Genomic DNA, 20,672 nt, shown 5'->3' with positions numbered 1-20,672 from the left:
GTCTGTCCCCATCCTGCCAAATTATGTCATCATCGTGCCAAACTTTGTCACCATTGTACCAAATTCTGCCACCATTGGGCCAAATTCTGGCTCCATAGTGCCAAATGCTGTCCCCACCTTGCCAAACTCTGTCCCTATCGTGCCAAATCCCATCCCCATCGTGCCAAATCTTGTCCCCATTGTGCCAAACTGTCACCACCATGCCAAACTCTGTCCCCATCGTGCCAAACTCTGTCACCACCGTGCCAAATCCCGTCCCCATCCTGCCAAATTCTGTCCCCATTTTGCCAATCCCTGTCCCCATCGTGCCAAATCTTGTCCCCATCATGCCAAATTGTCATCATCGTGCCAAAATCTGACCCCATTTTGCCAATTCCTGTCCCCATCATGTCAAACTCTGTCACCACCGTGCCAAAACCTGTTCCTATCGTGCCAATTCCTGTTCCCATTTTGCCAATCCCTGTCCCCATCATGCCAAATTCTGTCCCCATCGTGCCAAATTCTGTCACCACCATGCCAAACTCTGTTACCACCATGCCAAACTGTCCCCATCGTGCCAAACTCTGTCCCCATTTTGCCAATTCCTGTCCCTATTGTGCCAAACCCTGTCCCTATCGTGCCAAACTCTGTCCCCAGCGTGCCAATTCCTGTCCTCATCATGCCAAATCCTGTCACCATCGTGCCAAACTCTGTCCCCATCCTGCCAAATCCTGTCCCAACTATGCCAAACTCTGTCACCACCGTCCCAAATCCTGTCCCCATCCAGCCCAGAATCGCCACGGGCTCACCTGAGAGGGGCGGGACCTGCCCTCATCCCGCTGCTCCATATTCATGAGCTCCTTCCTCCTCCTCCTCCTCCTCCTCCTCCTCCTCCTCGCCCGGCCCTCCCGGTGTCCCGGAGCGCTGCGAGCCGGCGCTCGGTGCCCGCCGCGCTCGGTGCCAGCCCCGCTGCCATGGCCCGTGCCACCACGCTGGTGTCGCAGCTCTGGCTCCTGCTCCAAGCCTCCTGCCTCTGCCTGGCCCAGCTCGTAAGTGCCGCGCTCCATTCCCGGGCTGGAGATGGGATGGAGATGGGATGGAGAAGAGGATGAAGAAGGGGATGGAGAAGGGGATGGAGAAGGGGATGAAGATGAGATTGCAGGGGGGACATTCCCCATCTCCGCTCCCTCGCAGTGCTGAGCCCTTTGGGTTTATTCCCCCAGCGCTTTTCCCTTGTTTTTCTCAGCAATGCCCTCCTGTGAAGGTAGAAAGAGCCACAGCCCCGGAGATCTCTCCGTGCAGACTTTAAATTAACTTTGCTAAACCATTTTAGTTTGATTTTCCCCCCTGGAGCAGCAGTGGGGGGCTCTGTCTTCCCTACTGGTTATTTTTTCTGCTCCTGCTTTCCTGGGATGTGCTGCAAATCCGTTCTGAGCAGGGCTGGGGGGTCTCTGACACTCTTGGGGTGGTCTCAGGGCTCCATGGGGATGTTGGGGGTCCCATGGACTCTCCAGGCTCACCCAAGGGCAGGAGAAAATGGATCTGGAAAAAGGGAAGGCGAGCCCTGCAGAGGGGCAGGGAGTGGGATTTCACCTAGCAAAACTCTCCTTGTCTTATAGCTGCAAAAAAATCAGATTTTAGAGGTTTTGGGGAATTTTTCCATGTGGTTCCTTGTGTTATAGCTGCAAAAAATTATCAGATTTTAGAGGTTTTGGGGGATTTTTCCATGTGGTTCCTTGTGTTATAGCTGCAAAAAATTATCAGATTTTAGAGGTTTTGGGGGATTTTTCCATGTGGTTCCTTGTCTTATAGCTGCAAAAAAAAAAAAAAAAATCAGATTTTAGAGGTTTTGGGGAATTTTTCCATGTGGTTCCTGAGCTGCCTGTTGCAAATTGGGGGACAACTCCTTCCTAAACCCCCCTGGGGTCCCCATGGGTTTGTGAGGGCAGGGGAGCGGAGCAGGGGGGATGTGGGAATTTTGGGAACAAGGAACCCTTTGGAATTCATTCCTTGGGCAGCACAAAGGTGCCATTCAGGGGAGATCCCAGGAATGGGCTCAGGGATTGATCCAAGGTGGAGCTGGGGCTCTCCTTTCTGTACAAAAACCAACAGCACCTCTCACCCCTATAGATTTACGTTGATTCCTTATATTTATATTAATTCCTACATTTATTCCTTACATTTATATTAATTTTTTTAATTAATTTGAGCTGCAGGAGTGCAGCCCAGCCACCATTTACTCCCCATTTCCAGGCACACCAAGGCTTCAGTGTTCAGCTCTGGAATCTCTTCCCCCTGTTAGGATAACAGAGGTTTCTTTGCAGAGTCCTGTGCAAACCTGAAAGGCATTTACATTGATTCCTTATATTGATATTAATTCCTGCATTTATTCCTTACATTTATATTAATTTTTTTAATTAATTGGAGCTGCAGGAGTGCAGCCCAGCCACCATTTACTCCCCATTTCCAGGCACACCAAGGCTTCAGTGTTCAGCTCTGGAATCTCTTCCCCCTGTTAGGATAACAGAGGTTTCTTTGCAGAGTCCTGTGCAAACCTCAAAGGCAGGAGCAGCCTCTGGGAGCTTCCCTGAATGGAGCTTTTGTCTGGAGCCTGGGAGCAGAGCCAGCCTGGCCCAGGGAGAGCTCACACACAGGGGCTGGGGGTCCCCACCTCGTCCTGGGGGTGAATCCTGACAGGGCTCCCAGAAATCCCAATCTGAGATAAAAAGGGGTCTTGGAAATGCTGCTGTCACCCCATGGATGCCCTGATCTGTTGGGGAAGGAGCTCTGGGAGTGGCAGGGAAAGGGGGGCAGAGATGGGGTAGAAATGCTTGGAGATTCTGCTCCATTCAGGCAGGAGCAGCGGGGAAAGAGGGAGCAGAGATGGGGTAAAAATTTCATCCCATGGAGTTCCTGCTATATCAGGGCAGGAGGTCCTCGGGAAAGAGGGAGCAGAAATGCGGTAAAAATTTCATCCCATGGAGATCCCAATCCATGGGGGCAGGAGATCTTTGGATACCAGGGAAAGAGGGAGCAGAGATGGGGTAAAAATTTCATCCCATGGAGATCCTGCTCCATCAGGGCAGGAGATCCTTGGACAGCAGGGAACAAGAGAGCAGAAATGGGGTAAAAATTTCATCCCATGGAGATCCCACTCCATGGAGACAGGAGATTTTGGATATCAGGGAAAGAGGGAGCAGAAATGGGGTAAAAATGTCATCTCGTGGAGATCCTGCTCTGTTGGGGCAGGAGATCCTTGGATACCAGGGAAAGAGAGAACAGAGATGGGGTAAAAGTTTCATCCCATGGAGATCCCTCCTCCTTTGGGGCAGGAGATCTTTGGATATCAGGGAAAGATGGAGCAGAGATGGGGTAAAAATTTCATCCCATGGAGATCCTGCTCCTTTGGGGCAGGAGATCTTGGGCACCAGGGACAGAGGAAGGAGGGGTAAAAATGCTGCCACCACCCCATGGAGACCCCACTCTGTTCCCCATGGACACCATAACAGGAGAGGGGAGAAATGGGGTAGAAACTGGGCAGGGAGTGAGGAGCTGGAGGTGCCAGGGGGAGAAATCCTGCATTTCCCCATCCGTGCGCCCAGGAGGGGCAGAGCTCTGATCCCTCGGGGTGTCTCCATCCCATCTCCCTGCAATTGGATTCCCAGCACATCTCGGGGTCTTTCCTGACGCGGATCCCATCCCTTTTCCCCACAGCGAGGGCCACCAGGAGAGCCTGGCCCACGAGGGCCCCCTGGTCCCCCAGGAGTGCCAGGAGCTGATGGCATCGACGTGAGTGAGCAGGAACCTGTGGGAGGGAGGGAGGGAGGGGACACGGAGCACAAAAAGGACATTGTGAGTGGCACAGGGCCGGGGGTGCCTCTCTGTGCTGTTCCCACTCCTGATTTAGGGCACACGGAGCAGCCCCAGCTCGGTTTGGTGCTGCACCCCAAATCCAGCTGCATCCAGAGCTGGGGAATTGGGGGTGGGGTTGGTTTTTGGGGTGTAGTGAGGGGTGGTTGGGGCAGGGAGCACCCCAGAGGTGCCCCCTGAGCTCCAAAAGGAATTTTGGGTGGGATTGGTTTTTGGGGTGCAATGGGGGAGGACTGGGAACACCCCAGAGGTGAAGGGGGCACCTGGGGGGATACAGGGATATCCCAGTGGGGTTCTGTAGAGGGATTTGGGGGGGAATTGGGGCTCTGGATCCTCCACGGGTTGTGGGATGGGGGCGCAAACAGAGGGGAGCCCTGTGAGGCAGCAGAAAGTGCCCTTTCTCCAGGATGTGGTGTTATTTTAGTGTTATTTATACCCAGAGCAGCCACAGCGCTTCAGAAATGCCAGAACAACCCTCAAAAAACCCCAGAACAACCCTCACAAAAACCCCAGCAAAACCCTCACAAAATCCCACTTCACAAACGGCATCAAACCCCTCACAAAACCCCAGCAGAACCCTCGCAAAATCCCACTGGAAACCCCACAAAAGCCCCCTCAGAAACCCCATCAAACCCTCACAAAACCCCAGCAGAACCCTCGCAAAATCCCACTGGAAACCCCACAAAAGCCCCCTCAGAAACCCCATCAAACCCTCACAAAACCCCAATAAAACCCTCACAAACCCCCCAAAAAACCCTCACAAAACCCTAGTACAACCTTCACCAATTCCCCCTCACAAAACCCCCAAAAACCCTCCCAAACCCAAATAAAACCCTCACAAACCCCAAAATACCCTCCCAAACCCCACCTCAATCCTCCCAAAACCCCAAAAATCCCTCCCAAACTCTAATAAAACCCTTACAAAACCCTAGTACAACCTTCACCAATTCTCCCTCACAAAACCCACAAAAACCTTCCCAAACCCCAATAACACCCTCCCAAACCCCAATAAAACCCTCATAAACCCCAAAATACCCTCCCAAAACCTAGCACAACCCTCACTAAAACCCCACTTCACAAACCCCTAAAAAACCCTCACAAACCCCAATAAAACCCTGGCAAAACCCTAGGACAACCTTCACCAAGTCCCCCTCACAAAACCCCAGCTCAACCCTCAAAAACCACAAAAAACCCTCCCAAACCCCACTAAACACTTGAAAAGCCCCAAAAACCTTCACAAACCCCTAAAAAAACCCCACAAACCCCACTAAAACACTGACAACTCCCCAAAAACCGAATCCTTCCCAACCCCGGCCCCATCCTGCCCTGCCTGTGGGATCCAGCAGCTCCCCGCTGTCCCAGGAGCAGGGCAGGGATTGGGGTCCCCAGGTTGGGCTCTTTGGGGTTCCCCATCCCTTTCCCACCTCTCCCCTTTCCCCAGGGTGACAAAGGCCCTGTAGGATCTGCCGGCTCCCCGGTGAGTGCCCACCCCACCCCTCAGCAGGATCCTGCTCCTTCCACGGGGCTTTCTTCCCACCTGATCCCAAATTTTCATTTTTTCATTTTTTCAGGGTGTCAAGGGTGACCCTGGAGCCCCTGGCCCGGATGGACCCCCAGGAAAGCCTGGAATTGATGTGAGAACTGTCCCCTGTCCCCTCCTGTCTGTGGGGTCACAGCAAGCTGCTCCTGTCCCCAGGGTCTGCCCCACATGTAAACGTGCCCAAATCCCTTTGGGCAGGAGCTGGAAGCACTTTGGGAATCCCAAATGAGCTCGGGAAGAGCTTTTGACATCCTTTTCCACCTTTAGGATCACGGCAGGGCTCAGGAAGAGCTTCTGGCACTGCTGCCCACCTTGGGGATCCTAAAAGAGATTGGGAATTGCTTGTTCCATCCCCTCCCACCTTGGGGACCCCAAAAGAGATTGGGAATCCCAAAAGAGCTTGGGAATTGCTTCTGCCATCCCCTTTTCACCTTGGGGATCCCAAAGGAGCTTCTGCCATCCCCTCCCAAACTGGGAATCCCAAAAGAGCTTCTGTCACCCCATCCCAAATTGGGATTCCAAAAGAACTTGGGAATCCCAGAAGAGCTTGGGAATTGCTTCTTCCACCCCCTCCCACCTTGGGGATCCCAAAAGAGCTTCTGCCACTCCTGCCCACCTTGGGGATCCCAAAAGAGATTGGGAATTGCTTCTTCTACTCCCTCTCCCATTGGGAATCCCAAAGGAGCTTCTGCCACTCCTTTCCACATTGGGAATCCTAAAAGAGCTTCTGCCATCCCTTCCCACCTTGGGAATCCCAAAAAAAAAACTTGGGAATTGTTTCTGCCATCCCCTCTCACCTTGGGGATCCCAAAAGAGCTTCTGGCACTCCTTCCCACCTTGGAAATCCCAAAGGAGTTTCTGTCACTCCTTCCCACATTGGGAATCCCAAAAGAGTTTCTGCCCCTCCTTCCCACCTTGGAAATCCCAAAGGAGCTTCTGGCATTCCTGCCCACCTTAGGAATCCCAAAAGAGCTTCTTCTGCTCCCTCCTAAACTGGGAATCCCAAAAGAGCTTCTGCCACTCCTGCCCACCTTGGGAATCCCAAAAGATCTTGGGAATTGCTTCTTCCACCCTGTCCCACACTGGGGATCCCAAAAGAGCTTCTGCCACTCCTCCCCACACTGGGAACCCCAAAAGAGCTTGGGAGTTGCTTTTCCACCCCTTCCCACCTTTGGAATCCCAGCGGAGCTCCTCTTGTTTCCTCCAGGATAAATCTTAAGTGTCCCCCACTGTCCCCCCTTCCTGGGCACCCATGAGGTGGCACTTTGCCGCTGTCCCCTCCTTGGCACAGCCTGGCAGAGGTGGTGGGAGGAAGGGGACGGAGCTGCCACCCCACCCTGGCTGTCCCCAGGTCCCCTGGGGGTGTGATGGGTGCCTGGGGGGGTTTGGGTGGGTTCCTGCCCCATCCCAGGGGTAAAACCGGGATCAGGGCTGGGTGGAGCTGCCCGCGTGTCCCTGCCGGGGCTGGGTGTGCCCAGGGGGTGTGTGGGGGTCCCTGCGCCGTGAAATTCCTGATGGATCCAACCCAGCAAGAATCCCTGGCTGGAGGGGAGGAGGAGTGGGAATAACTCGCGGGGTCTCTTCCCTTGCAGGGCCTGACGGGAGCCAAAGGGGAGCCAGGACCCGCTGGCAGGCCGGGAACCAAAGTGAGTGAGGGGCAGCCCCGGGCTCCTCATCCCAGGATCCCTCATTCCCAAATTCCAACGTTTCCAAATTCCCACCTTCCCAAATTCCCACCTCTCCAAGGATCCCACCTTCCCAACTTCCAACCTTCCCAAATTTCCACTTTCCCAATTTTCCACCTTTCCAAATTCCCACCTTTCAAAATCTCCACCTTCCAGAATTTCTACCTTCCCATGCTCTCTCATTCCCAGCCTCTCACCTTCCCAGGCTCCCACCTTCCCAAATTCCAACGTTTCCAAATTCCCACCTTCCCAAATTCCCAAGCTCCCACCTTGCCAGGATCCCACTTTCTCAAATTCCCATCTTCCCAATTTTCCACCTTTCCAAGGATCACACCTTCCAAATTTCCAACCTTCCCAAATTCCCACCTTCCCAAGCTCCCTCATTCCCAGGCTCCCACCTTCCCAAATTTCCAACTTTTCAAAGATCCCACCTTCCCAAATTTCTAACATTCCCAAATTTCCACCTTCCCAAATTTCCATCTTACCAATTTCACACCTTTTCAAATTCCCACCCTCCCAAGCTCCCTCATTCCCAGGCTCCCACCTTCCCAAATTTCCATTTTTTCAAGGATTCCACCTTCCCAAATTTCCAACCTTCCCAAATTTCCACCTTCCAAACTTCCAACCTTCCCAATTTCCCCCTTCCCGAATTCCCATTTTTCAAGGATTCCACCTTCCCAAATTTCCACCTTCCAAACTTCCAACCTTCCCAATTTCCTACCTTCCCAAATTTCCACCTTCCCAATTTCCCACCTTTCCAAGGATCCCACCTTCCCCCCCAGCCCCATCCTGGGCCCATCCCCACCACTCTGGAAGGGATCCATGGGTGCAGGAGCTCCCTGATGGAATTTCTGAGGCTGCACCCAGGGAGGGGGAATTGGAGCAGCTGCCAGAGCAGATCCTCCTTTTCCAGCTCCTGACTCTCCTCTTGTGTCCTGGCAGGGCCAGCCCGGACTCCCAGGGCCACCAGGGCTCCCTGTGAGTATCTGCTGCTCCCATGGGTGGGGTGGGCACCCCCCAAGTCCCATCCTTGGTGGTGGGGTGGGAATTGCTCTCCTTGGGGCAGGAATTCTGGAGGATTTGGGGAATTTGAACCAATTGTAATTTTGGTTTTTTTGTCGCAGGGTCCTTCACTGCCAGGACCTCCTGTAAGTGCCACATGGGGCTGGGATGGGTGGCCTTGGAATTGGGCAGGAGGAGCTCAAAGCTCAGAGGGCAGGAATCAGGATGGGACCCCTCTCATTCCATGAATTTCTCTCCCTTCTCCCTAAGGGGCTTCCAGGCCAGGTTGGACTTCCTGGGGAGATCGGAGTGCTGGGACCCAAGGTGAGGAGCCAGGAGGGGACAGGGAAGAAGAACCTCCCCACCTTGGAACCTCCCCTCCTTCCACCAGGAGCTGCTTCTGTGTCCTCCAGGGCTCCTGGGATGATCCTGAAACGTGGGAATGGACATTCCCTTGGTGCCATCACCCTGGGCTGTGCCCATTCCTGTGCCCTCCAGGGCTCCAGGGATGATCCTGAAACATGGGAATGGAGGTTCCCTGGGTGCCATCACCATGGGATGTCCCCATTCCTGTGCCCTTCAGGGCTCCTGGGATGACCAGGGATGATCCTAAAACGTGGGAATGGAGGTTCCCTGGGTGCCATCATCCTGGGCATGTCCCCATTCCTGCTGGGACATCCTGGCTCTCCACCTCCCCTCCTCATCCCAAATTCTCCTTTCCCGGCTTTCCTTCCTAGGGTGACCCTGGACCCGATGGCCCGAGGGGTCCCCCAGGCCCTCCAGGGAAACCTGTGAGTATCCCCAGGAGGGAGAAGCTTCCCCAGGCTCATCCTGGGGATTGGGGCTGGAATTTGGGCTCTGGCTCTCCCCTCCCACCCCACTCCTTGTTTCCTGCTCCTGATGTAAAATCCTGGAAGAATTCTGATGGTTTCCTTCCCTGCAGGGACTCCCGGGACACCTCCAAGGCGTGGAAGGCAGCGCTGATTTCCTGGTGAGAGCTGCCATCACCTTGTCCCCCACTGTGTCCCCTCTTCCTGGCCTTCTCCAGGTCATTCCCAACTCATCCTTGTCCTTCCTCTCCTCCCAGTGTCCCACCAGCTGCCCCCCAGGTCCCAAAGGCCCCCAGGGACTGCAGGGACTGAAGGTAAGGAAGTCCTGGAGAGGCCATGGGAGGGAAAAATGGGAATTGTCACCTCCAGGATGTGGTGGAGTGAAGGATCCTTCTCTGGGATCTCTGGATCTCCACGGAGGCCTGGAGGGAAGGTCCCTGTGGGTCCTCCAGCCCCTTCCTGGGGGTGGCATCCTGTGCCAAAGCCCCAGCCCCAGCTCAGGATGTCACCTGTGGGATTCTGAATGTCCCCGGTGGGATTTTGAACCCATTCCACGTCACCTGTGGGATTCTGAACCTCCCCAATGTCCCCAGTGGGATTTTGAGCCCATTCCATGTCACCTGTGGGATTCTGAGCCCCAACAAAATGTCCCCAGTGTGATGTCCCCACTCATCAGTGTCACCAGTAGAATTCTGAGCTCCCCATTGTTACCTGTGGGATTCTGAAGTCCCCTCGATGTCTCTATTGGGATTTTGAGCCCCTCAATGTCCCCAGTGGGATTCTGAACCTGTTCCATGTCCCCATTGGGATTCTGAGCCCCTCAATGTCCCCATTGGGATTCTGAACCTGTTCCATGTCCCCAGTGGGATTCTGAGCTCCCCAATGTCACCTATGGGATTCTGAAACCCCCCTAAATGTTCCTATTGGAATTCTGAGTCCCTCAATGTTCCTATTGGGATTTTGAGTCCCCCAATATCCCCAGTGGGATTCTGAAACCTGTTCCATGTCCCCAGTGGGATTCTGAGCCCCCCCAATGTCACCTATGGGATTCTGAAGCCCCTCAATGTCACCACTGGGATTCTGAGTCCCACAATGTCCCTATTGGGATTCTGAGCCCCTCAATGTCACCAGTGGGATTTTGAATCCCCCAATGTCACTGATGGGATTCTGAGCCCCCCAATGTCACCACTGGGATTCTGAGCCCCTCAATGCCCCATTGGGATTTTGAGTCCCCCAATGTCCCCAGTGGGATTCTGAGCCCCACCACGTCCCCAGCGGGCACCCCAGGGTGGGATGTAGTGACAGTGGGGGCTCTGTGGGACGTGGCCACCAGGATGGTGCCACCACCCTGCAGCTGTGCCAGGGATTTTCCTCACAGATTTCCTCTCTTCCCACTCAGGGACACAGAGGCCGCCCTGGCGCCCTCGGAGAGCCTGGAAAGCAGGGAGAGCCGGTGAGTGCTCCAGCAGATCCCAGCAGGATCCCAGCTGGATCTCAAAAGGATTTCAGCCAAATCTCAGCCAGATTCCAGCAGGATCTCAGCAGGATCCCAGCAGGATTTCAGCAGGGTCTCAGCAGATCCCAGATGGATTTCAACAGGATTTCAGCCAAATCCCAGCCAGATCCCAGCAGGATCCCAGCAGGATCCCAGCAGGATTTCAGCAGGGTCTCAGCAGATCCCAGATGGATCTCAGCAGGATCTCAGTAGGATTTCAGCAGGATCACAGCCAAATCCCAGCAGGATCCCAGGAGGATCCCAGCAGGATTTCAGCAGGATCTCAGCCAAATCCTACCCTGATCACAACCGGATCCCCACCAGATCTCAGCAGGACCCCAGCAGAATCCCCACCAGATCCCAGCCAGATCCCTGCAGGATCCACACCAGATCACAGCAGGATCCCAGCAGGATCCTGGGAGGATCTCAGCAGATCCCAGCAGGATCCAAGTGTGGTGGTCCCTGTGGGACTGGTCCCAGGGAAAGGGTTTGGGAAGGGAAATGAAGAAGGGAGGAAAGAGGAGAATGGAAAACGTGGGAATGGGAGACCAGGGTGGCCTTCCCAGGGTGGTTCCTGGGCAGGGCCACCTGTCCCCATCCCCTGCCGGGTGCCAGGTGGGTGCTGTGGTGTCCCCAAGGTGCTTTGTGTCCCCTCTCCCTCCAACATTCCCTTTTCTCTCCACTCCCAGGGCCCCAAGGGGGACGTTGGTGCCTCTGGAGAACAAGGAGTCCCAGGCCCTCCGGTAAATCCTTCATTCCTCTTTTCCTCTGTCCCCCAAGTGCTGCAGGAACTGGGGGTGGCCTCTTTGTCCTTGTCCCCAGACACCAGGGAGGTGACACCAGCCTGTCCCTGCTGAAGCAAAGCCTCCATCCCATCCCTGTCCCAGCCATGGATGCCACCAGCTCTCCTTCTGCAGAGCTCCATGGGCACCTGGGCTGTTCCCAGGGATAATTTGGGATAAATCCCTGCTGTCCTCTGAGTCCCCCTTGCCCCGGGGGGAATTAAAGCCACAGGAATTCTCAGAGCACTTTGAAGATGAAAAACAATTACTGGGCTGAGCCCTGCAGGCCAGGAAAGGGCAAAACTGCTTTGAAGCCAAGAGCTGTGGCCCGGAGAAGCGGCTGCAGTTTGGAGTTATGGAATTGACAGCTGGAAAAGCACCTGCTGGGGGCTCTGGAATTAGGAGGGACTGGAATTCCTCGTGTTTGGATTCCCGGTGTTGAGTTTTGCTGTAATTGCTGCTTCCCCCTGGGTTGGTTTTTTTTCCCGGCTGAATTTGCTTTGTTTCCTTCCCTGCAGGGACCTCAGGGCCTCAGGGGGTACCCTGGCATGGCAGGACCCAAAGGGGAGACGGTGAGTGCGAGTGGCATCCCCTGGCTCAGATGCCACTGAGATCATTCCCAGCATCATCATCATCATCATCATCATCCCTCCATGCTGGGCCATCTCAGGGGTGCAGGGATGGGTTGGGATGGGAATTGACCTTTCCTTGCTCTCTTTCCAGGGTCCTGCTGGATACAAGGGCATGGTTGGGAGCATTGGAGCCGCTGGGAGGCCGGTGGGTGTCCCCTCCTCGGCCCTGCCTGCTCTGGGGTCCCACTTTGCCGTGCTCAATCCTTGTGTTCCTCTCTCCTCCAGGGCAGGGAAGGCCCCAAGGGACCGCCTGGGAGCCCTGGTGACAAGGGAGAGCTGGTAGGTGACACCCCCAGTGGCAGTGTCCCCTTTTCCCCAGCTTGGCACTGTTCCTTCGGTGCCCTCGAGGGCATCTCCAGCTCCCAGCTCTGTCCCCTGCACCAGCAGGACACTGACACTTGTCCCCTCCTGCTCTAGGGTGGCCGTGGCATCAGGGGACCCCAGGGTGACATCGGCCCCAAGGGGGAGAATGTGAGTACAGCTGGTGGCACCTGTGCCCTGCCCGTCCCTGGCTGTGCCATCGTGTGTCCTTGTCCCCTCCAGCACACACACCTGGAATGTTCCTTTCCCTCCTCACGTTTTTTTTGTCCCCACCGTGAGCCTTTGAGTCCCTTTGAGGTGTCCCACGTGTGGCTCTTGTCCCTTTTCAGGGCCTCCCTGGCATCGATGGCAAGGATGGCACCCCAGGGATCCCAGGAGTGAAGGTGAGGGAATGCCACCCACTGGGAATGACAGGAATGGCAAAGGGAACATTGTCCCTTGTGGGCACCCCAATCCCGGTGACACCCCCTCTGTCCCTCGCAGGGTGGCACAGGACAGGCCGGACGGCCGGGAACGCCGGGACACCGGGGACAAGCTGTGAGTGAGGGACCCGCCAGGCTGTGCCCTGAGGGGTGACAGCCCTCTGCCAGGGGTGCCAGGGCCAGCACGCCATGGGGACACTGAGCTGTGCCAGGGGTGACACCCTGCGGGGACACTGAGCTGTGCCCAGGGGTGACACCCTGAGGGGACACTGAGCTGTGCCCAGGGGTGACACCCTGAGGGGACACTGAGCTGTGCCAGGGGTGACACCCTGAGGGGACACTGAGCTGTGCCCAGGGGTGACACCCTGAGGGGACACTGAGCTGTGCCAGGGGTGACTCCCTGAGGGGACACTGAGCTGTGCCCAGGGGTGACACCCTGAGGGGACACTGAGCTGTGCCCAGGGGTGACTCCCTGAGGGGACACTGAGCTGTGCCCAGGGGTGACACCCTGAGGGGACACTGAGCTGTGCCAGGGGTGACTCCCTGAGGGGACAATGAGCTGTGCCTAGGGGTGACACCCTGAGGGGACACTGAGCTGTGCCCAGGGGTGACAGCCCGAGGGGACACTGAGCTGTGCCCAGGGGTTGATCCCAGATTTGTTCCCTTAGGGATTGCCAGGCCAGCCAGGAAGCAAAGGTGGCCCAGGTGACAAGGTAGGTGACACCTCTGAGCATCCACCCCGCGGCTCTTGTCCCCTCCCTGTCCCCGCTGTCCCTGCTGTTCCCACTGTCCCCCCCTGTCCCCTCTGACCCCCGTCGCTCTCCCTTCACAGGGTGAATCGGGTCCTCGGGGCCACCCCGGTGCCACCGGTGCCCCAGGGCAGCTTGTAAGTACCGAGATGTCGCCGTGTCCCTCCCGGGGACAGCCTCGGGGCTGAGCTCTCTCTTTTTCCCTTTTTTCCTCGTTTCCTGCGAGCTCAAAGCGGAATCGGGCACTTCATTGCCACCCTGCTCCTGTCACCACCCTGGTGACGAGGACAGGGCCACCCCTGCCTGGGGGAAGGACAAGGAGCACACCACGCCCGTCAATCCCATTTCTGTGGGATTTTCTCTCCCGTTTTTAGGGCGAGCCCGGACCTCGGGGTGAGCAGGGCCCGCAGGGTGTCCCCGGGCCGAAGGTGAGTTGGGGACACCGCGGGGGTGTGGCAGTGCCAGGAGGGGTGGCCCTGACTCCGCTCCTTCCCGCAGGGTGACAGGGGCGAGCGTGGCCTCGTGGGACCTCCGGGAGAGCAGGGCAGAGCGGTGAGTTGTCCCCAAAGCCGGTGAGTTGTCCCCAAAGCTGGGCTGGGACACAGGGAATGCTCTGAGCTGTCCTCAAAGCCGGTAAATTGTCCCCAAAGCTGGGCTGAGACACGGGAGACGCTCTGAGTTGTCCCCAAAGCCAGTGAGTTGTCCCCAAAGTTGGGCTGGGACATGGGGGATGCTCTGAATTGTCCCAAAAGCCGGTGAATTGTCCCCAAAGCAAGGCTGGGACATGGGAGATGCTCTGAGATGTCCCTGTGGAGGAGCTGGAGTTGTGGGACAGGCTCTGAGTTGTCCCCAAAGCCACTCTGGGACACGAGGGATGCTCTGAGTTGTCCCCAAATCCAGTGAATTGTCCCCAAAGCCAATCTGGGACATGGGAGATGCTCTGAATTTTTCCCAAAGCCACTCTGGGACACAGGGAATGCTCTGAGATGTCCCCAGAGAGGGGCTGGGACATGGGACAGGCTCTCAGTTGTCCCCAAAGCCACTCTGGGACATGGGGAATGCTCTGAATTGTCCCCAAAGCTGAGCTGGGACACAGGGAATGCTCTAAATTGTCCCCAAAGCCACTCTTGGACACGAGGGATGCTCTGAGATGTCCCCAGAGAGGGGCTGGGACATGGGATAGGCTCTCAGTTGTCCCCAAAGCCACTCTGGGACAGAGGGAATGCTCTGAATTGTCCTCAAATCCACTCTGGGACACGAGGGAATGCTCTGAGTTGTCCCCAAATCCAGGTTGGCACACGGGGACACTCAGCCTGGGATGTGGGATTCCAAGCCTGGCTTTGGGATCAGTGGGACACAGCCAGACCTCCCCCTTTGATCTGGGGTCAGTCCCATGCCTGCCCTGCTGCTGGGGGATTAGGGAATAGCTCAGGGATTAATGGCACCCCAGCTGGGACAGGAATTTCCTCCCATCCCAGGAGAGCCCACCCCTCTCCAGAGCTTTCCTGCACTGGAACAACAGCCAAAAATCTGATTTTTGGTGCTTTTCCTGTGGACAGGAATCCATCCATGGAAAAATCACTGCTCTGGGCATGGATTCTCCATGGTTTTGTGCCCTGTGTCCCCTCAGAGCTGGGATTTAGGGAAGGTTGGGAGGCTGGGATCAGCTGGGGGATGGGGAGCTGCACCTCAATGCCTTGGGGATGATTCCCTGATAGGTAAGCTTTCAATTTTCTCCTCTCAATCATTTTCCCATATTCCTTGGATTTCCAGGGCCCAAAGGGTGAGCAGGGCCCACCTGGCATCCCAGGACCACAAGGCTTGCCTGGAGTCAAAGGAGACAAGGTGACAGCTCTGGGGACAGCAGGGTGGCTTTGAGGGGACACTGCTCTGAGCTGGGCTGATCCCACTTTTTCCTTTTCCCAGGGCTCTCCAGGGAAAACCGGCCCCAAAGGCAGCACTGTGAGTTCATCCCAGGCTGGGATTAACAGAGCTGGGTTTAGCAGAGCTGGGATTGACAGAGCTGGGATTGACAGAGCTGGGATTGACAGAGCTGGGATTGACAGAGCTGGGATTAACAGAGCTGGGATTGACAGAGCTGGGATTAACAGAGCTGGGATTAACAGAGCTGGGATTGACAGAACTGGGATTGACAGAGCTGGGATTAACAGAGCTGGGATTAACAGAGCTGGGATTAACAGAGCTGGGATTGACAGAGCTGGGATTAACAGAGCTGGGATTAACAGAGCTGGGATTGACAGAGCTGGGTTAACAGAGCTGGGTTTAACAGAGCTGGGATTGACAGAACTGGGATTAACAGAGCTGGTTTGAACAGAGCTGGGATTAACAGAGCTGGGTTTAACAGAGCTGGGTTTAACAGAACTGGGTTTAACACTGGCTCCAAGCACTTTCTCCATGAATTTCCCCTTTGGGAATGTTTTCTTTGGGAATGTTCCCTTCTCTCCTTGCCTTTCCTTTAGGGAGATCCAGGTGTCCACGGCCTGGCAGGGCTCAAGGGAGAGAAGGTGAGTGCTTCCAGAAGATTCTTGGAATGCTGGGGGATCCCTTGCCATGCTGGGGGATCCTGCCTGGCATTAAATCCCAACCCTAAATCCCTGCTGTCTCCTCATCGCCTTTTCTGTGTCCTCTGTCCCCAGGGGGAGTCAGGAGAGCCAGGACCCAAGGGACAGGTGAGTGATGGGGATTTGGGACCGAGGGGACCCCAAAACTTGGGTGGATTTGTGGGATCCTCAGCTGGATCTTCCCTGCTGAGGTGCTGGGGGAATATTTTCCCTGGAGATGGGGGCCAGTGACCATGATCAGCCCTGGATTCAGGCTCAGCTCCTCCTTGGGGTTAAACCCTGGATTCAGGCTCGGTTCTGGGCTCAGCACCAGGTTCAGGCTCAGCCCTGTTTTGGGATCCAGTGCTGGATTCAGCCTCAGCTCCATTTTGGGATCCAGCCCTAGATTCAACTTCAGCCCCAAATTTTTGGGATCCAACCCTGGATTCAGCCCCAGCCCCAGTTTCTGGGATCCAGGCCTTGATTCAGCCCCAGCCCCATATGGAATCCAGCCCCAATTTTTGGGATCCAGCCCCACTTTTTGGGATCCAATGCTGGATTCAGCCCCAGCCCCAATTTTTGAGATCCAGCCCTAGGTTCAGCCCTAGCCCAAATTTTTGGGATCCAACCCTGGATTCAGCTCCAGCCCCATTTGGGATCCAGCCCCAATTTTTGGGATCCAGCCTGTTTTTGGGATCCAGCCCTGGATTCAGTTCCAGCCCCATTTGGGATCCAGCCCCAGTTTTTGAGATTCAGCCCTGGGTTCAGCCCCAGACCCAATTTTTGGGATCCAGCCCCAATTTTTGGGACCCAGCCCTGGGTTCACCCCCAGCCTGGTTTGGGACCCAGCCCTGCCCATGTTTTTTGGGATATTTTGGGCTCTCGGGGTGCAGCCCCCATGCTCAGCACAGCCTGAACCCCTCATGCCCCTCTCTCTCCATCCCTCCTCAGCAAGGCATCCAGGGAGAGCTCGGCTTTCCCGGCCCCTCGGGGGATGCAGGAGCGCCGGGAATTCGGGGCTATCCCGGCCCGCCCGGCCCGCGGGGGCTGGTGGGGGAGCGCGGAGTGCCGGGAATGCCGGGCCCGAGGGGCACAGCCGTGAGTACCCCGATCCTACAAACCTCCTCATCCTCCCTGCTCCGCAGGAATTGCCTCTGCTTCCCACCCAGCTCCTCTGGGAACACGCTGCTGTTCCACTCAGGAGCTGGGATCCTGCTTTCCTGGGGAGGAATTCTGTCTTTCCCACTATGTATGGCATCCAAAAACTGTCCCTGTATAAACCAGCCAGCAGCAGGGATTTAAAGGGTTGGGATTTTTCCCTAAAATCCTCATTTTGGACTCTAATGCCATGAGCACAGAGCAAGCTGAGCACTTGCCCTGGGACAGAACAGGGAAGAGCAGGGTGGGAAGGTGACCTGGGATGCAGGGAGGGGATGGAGATTGGAATTTGGGCTGGGAAGGGCTCTGGGAGGGGACAAAAGGAGTGAAATTCCCTTCCTGGCAGGGCCGGGACGCTGGGGACCAGCACATCGTGGACGTGGTGCTGAAGATGCTGCAAGGTGAGGGCGGAGCGGGGCCACCACATCCCACGGATCCCATGGATCTCTTCCCATGGATCCCACCTCATGGATCCAGTGGATCCCATGTGGATCTCTTCCTATAGATCCCACCCTATGGATCCCATTGTTCCCATCCCATGGATCTCTTCCTATGGATCCCATCCCATGGATCCCACCCCATGGATCCTGTGGAATCCCCTCCCCATGGATCTCACCCTATGGATCCCATCCCATGGATCCCATGAATCCCATGGGTCCTGTCCCATGGATCTCTTCCTATGGATCCCATCCCATGGACACCACCCCATGGATCCCATCCCATGGATCTCTTCCTATGGATCCCATCCCATGGTTCCCACTCCATGGATCCCACCCAGTGGATCCCATCCCATGGATCCTGTGGATCCTACCCCATGGTTCCCATCCTGTGGATCCCATCCCATGAATCCCATCCCATGGATTCCATGGATCCCACCCAGTGGATCCCATCCCATGGATCCTGTGGATCCTACCCCATGGTTCCCATCCTGTGGATCCCATCCCATGAATCCCATCCCATGGATTCCATGGATCCCACCCCATGAATCCCACCCCATGAATCCCACCCCATGGATCCCACCCCATGGATCCCATGGTTCCCACCCCATGGATCCCACCCCGTGGATCCCATCCCGGCCCCTCTCTGCCCCACAGAGCAGCTGGCAGAGGTGGCCGTGAGCGCCAAGAGAGCTGCCCTGGGTGGGGTCGGGGCCATGGGACCTCCCGGTCCCCCCGGCCCCCCAGGGCCACCCGGTGATCAGGGACCCCACGGCCCCATGGGACCCCGAGGTGTCCCCGGAATCCTGGGAGCTGCCGGGCAGATCGGCAATGTTGGACCCAAAGGTGGGTGGTGGTGACATGGTGCCAGGTGCAAACCCTCCTGGGGTGGCACTGCCATGTTTGTCCCCATCCCTGATCACCCATCCACGGTTGCCATGGAGTCCTTCCCTCCTTTTTGTACCCACAGGGAAGAGAGGAGAGAAGGGCGAGCGGGGAGAGGTTGGCCGTGGCCACCCGGGAATGCCAGGTCCTCCAGGGATCCCAGGTGAGACCAGGTGTCCCCAGGTGGCCTTTGTCACCTTGGGGTGATGAGCCCAGCGGTGGCCGGGGACCTTCTGATCCATCCCACAAAACCAGCCCAGGCTCATCCTGTAAATCTGCTCAGGTTTATTCCACAAAAATTGCCCAGGTTCATCCCACAAAACCTTCTCAGGTTTATCCCACAAAATTTACACAGGTTCATCCCACAAAAACTGCCTAGGCTCATCCTGTAAATCTGCTCAAGTTTATTCCATAAAACCTGCCTGGGATCCTCCCACAAAATGGGCCCAAGTTCATCCCATAAAACCTGCACAAGCTCATCCCACAAAACCTCAATTCATCCCTATGTCTGAGAAAAATCTCTATTATTTCTGAGGAGAAAAATCTCTATTTTTCAGGGGAAAATCCCTATATCTGAGGGAAAAACCCTATTTCTGAGGGAAAAATCCCTATTATTTCTCAGGAAAAAAAAATCCCTATTATTTCTGAGGGGAAATCCATGATTCTGAGGGAAAAAAAATCCCTATTATTTCTCAGAGGAAAATCCCTATTATTTCTGAGGGAAAAACTCCTATTTCTGAGGGGAAAACCCCTATTTCTCAGATAAAACCCATCTCTCAGCTTGATTCTCAGCACCCCACCCATCCCACCCCGTTGCCTTTCCAGGTCTCCCGGGCATCCCCGGCCACGCTGTGGACGGCAAGGCGGGCGAGCGGGGCCTGCCGGGCTCCCCGGGCGAGGCGGGCCGGCCGGGGCTGCCGGGGCCCGCGGGCCTGCCCGGCTTCTGCGAGCCCGCCGCCTGCCTGGCAGCCTCGGCCTACGCGGCCGCCCGCCTCACGGAGCCGGGCAGCGTCAAGGGCCCCTCGTTCTGAGCGATTCCCCGTGAAAATCCCTTCCCAAAGTGACCACAACACTGCAATCCCACAGGGAGAAGTTTCCGCGCTTTCCCGCTTCTGGTGTGAGGGTGGAGGCGGGGGAAAACGCAGCCTTAAATTGTTAATTTTGGGACCTGATTTTCTTTTACACAGTTCTGGCAGCATAAAAAAATCTTAGAGTGGGTATAAATTTTATTTAAATACGCTTTAGGGTTGCTCCGTTCTGAGCAATTTCCTAAGGAAAATCCCTTCCCAAAGTGACCACAACACTGCAATCCCACAAGGAGAAGCTGCCGCACTTTCCCGGTTCTGGTGTGAGGGTGGACAGCAGGGAAAACACAGTCTTAAACTGTTAATTTTGGGACTTGATTTTTTTTTACTCAGTTCTGGCAGCATAAATTCTATTTAACTATACTTTAGGGTTCCTCTGTGCTGCCCCTCATTCTGAGTAATTCCCTCATGAAAATCCCTTCCAAAAGTGACCAGAACACTGCAAGAAGTGGCCTCGCATTCCCGGTTCTGGCGTGAGGGTGGACAGAGGGAAAACACAGCCCTAAAATGTTAATTTTGGGAATAACCCCAAATTTGGGACCTAATTTTCTTTTACAGAGGTCTGGCAGCATAAAAAAATCTTAGAGTGGGCATAAATTTTAGTTCATGGAGAGAAGCTTCCGCGCTTTCCCAGGAGAAGCGGCCGCACTTTCCTGGTTCCTGTGGTGAGGGTGGACGCAGGGAAAACACAGCCCTAAAATGTTAATTTTGGGACCTGTTTTTTTTTTTTTTTTTTTTTTTTTTACAGAGTTTTGGCAGCATACATTTTACTTAAATATACTTTAGGGTTCCTCTGTGCTGCCAGAATCTGTAAAGAGATCTTTATGTGAACCAGAATCAGGGCCTCTAATCCTGTTTCCATCCATGGGGTTTCAAATCTGCTCCCTGCAGCCTTTCCCCCCACCGCCAAAAAAAAAAAAGGAATAAATTTTATAATTCCCTGTGATGTTTGAAGGAGCTGATAAAAATTCCCTTTTTAGCCTTCTCTTTTCTTTTTTAAATTGGAATTTTTCAAGCCCCACCCCCAAAACCAAAATCATGGTTTGATTATTTAAGAGAATTCCCAGCTCCAACTTGGTCACTCCCAGAGCTGTAAATCTTTGTAAAATAGGGATATTTTATAATTGTGATGAGGATAACACTAACTTTTGGAAAAATGGACAATAAAACCAAGCTGGATTCTTAATAAGTGGAATGATTTGTGGATTTCTTTGGATTTAAGCAAGGCCGTGGTGCGGT

At 55.2% G+C, this 20,672-nt stretch overlaps 1 protein-coding gene across 1 annotated transcript; it reads left to right on the top strand.

The window, feature by feature from the left end:
* The first annotated feature begins 919 nt into the window (after positions 1–919).
* On the top strand, positions 920–19,922 carry COL9A2 (collagen type IX alpha 2 chain). The gene is made up of 32 exons (XM_054292513.1): positions 920–1,028; positions 3,694–3,768; positions 5,291–5,326; positions 5,421–5,483; positions 6,982–7,035; positions 8,017–8,052; positions 8,199–8,222; positions 8,347–8,400; positions 8,814–8,867; positions 9,020–9,067; positions 9,164–9,220; positions 10,306–10,359; positions 11,091–11,144; positions 11,702–11,755; positions 11,907–11,960; positions 12,041–12,094; positions 12,233–12,286; positions 12,466–12,519; positions 12,620–12,673; positions 13,227–13,271; positions 13,391–13,444; positions 13,682–13,735; positions 13,806–13,859; positions 15,081–15,152; positions 15,234–15,269; positions 15,788–15,832; positions 15,965–15,997; positions 16,820–16,966; positions 17,373–17,427; positions 18,121–18,309; positions 18,434–18,511; positions 19,174–19,922. Exons 1-32 carry the CDS (start codon positions 954–956, stop codon positions 19,377–19,379), a joined length of 2,076 nt encoding a protein of 691 aa, XP_054148488.1. The 5' UTR covers positions 920–953; the 3' UTR covers positions 19,380–19,922.
* The last annotated feature ends 750 nt before the right edge of the window (positions 19,923–20,672 follow it).

Source organism: Melozone crissalis, unplaced genomic scaffold (genome assembly GCF_028551555.1).
Source record: "Melozone crissalis strain CALT ecotype California unplaced genomic scaffold, PUWL_Pcris_2 ptg000111l_1, whole genome shotgun sequence".
NCBI lineage: Eukaryota > Metazoa > Chordata > Aves > Passeriformes > Passerellidae > Melozone > Melozone crissalis.
Note: the sequence above shows the minus strand (reverse complement) of the source record. Positions and strands in the feature narration are given on the sequence as shown.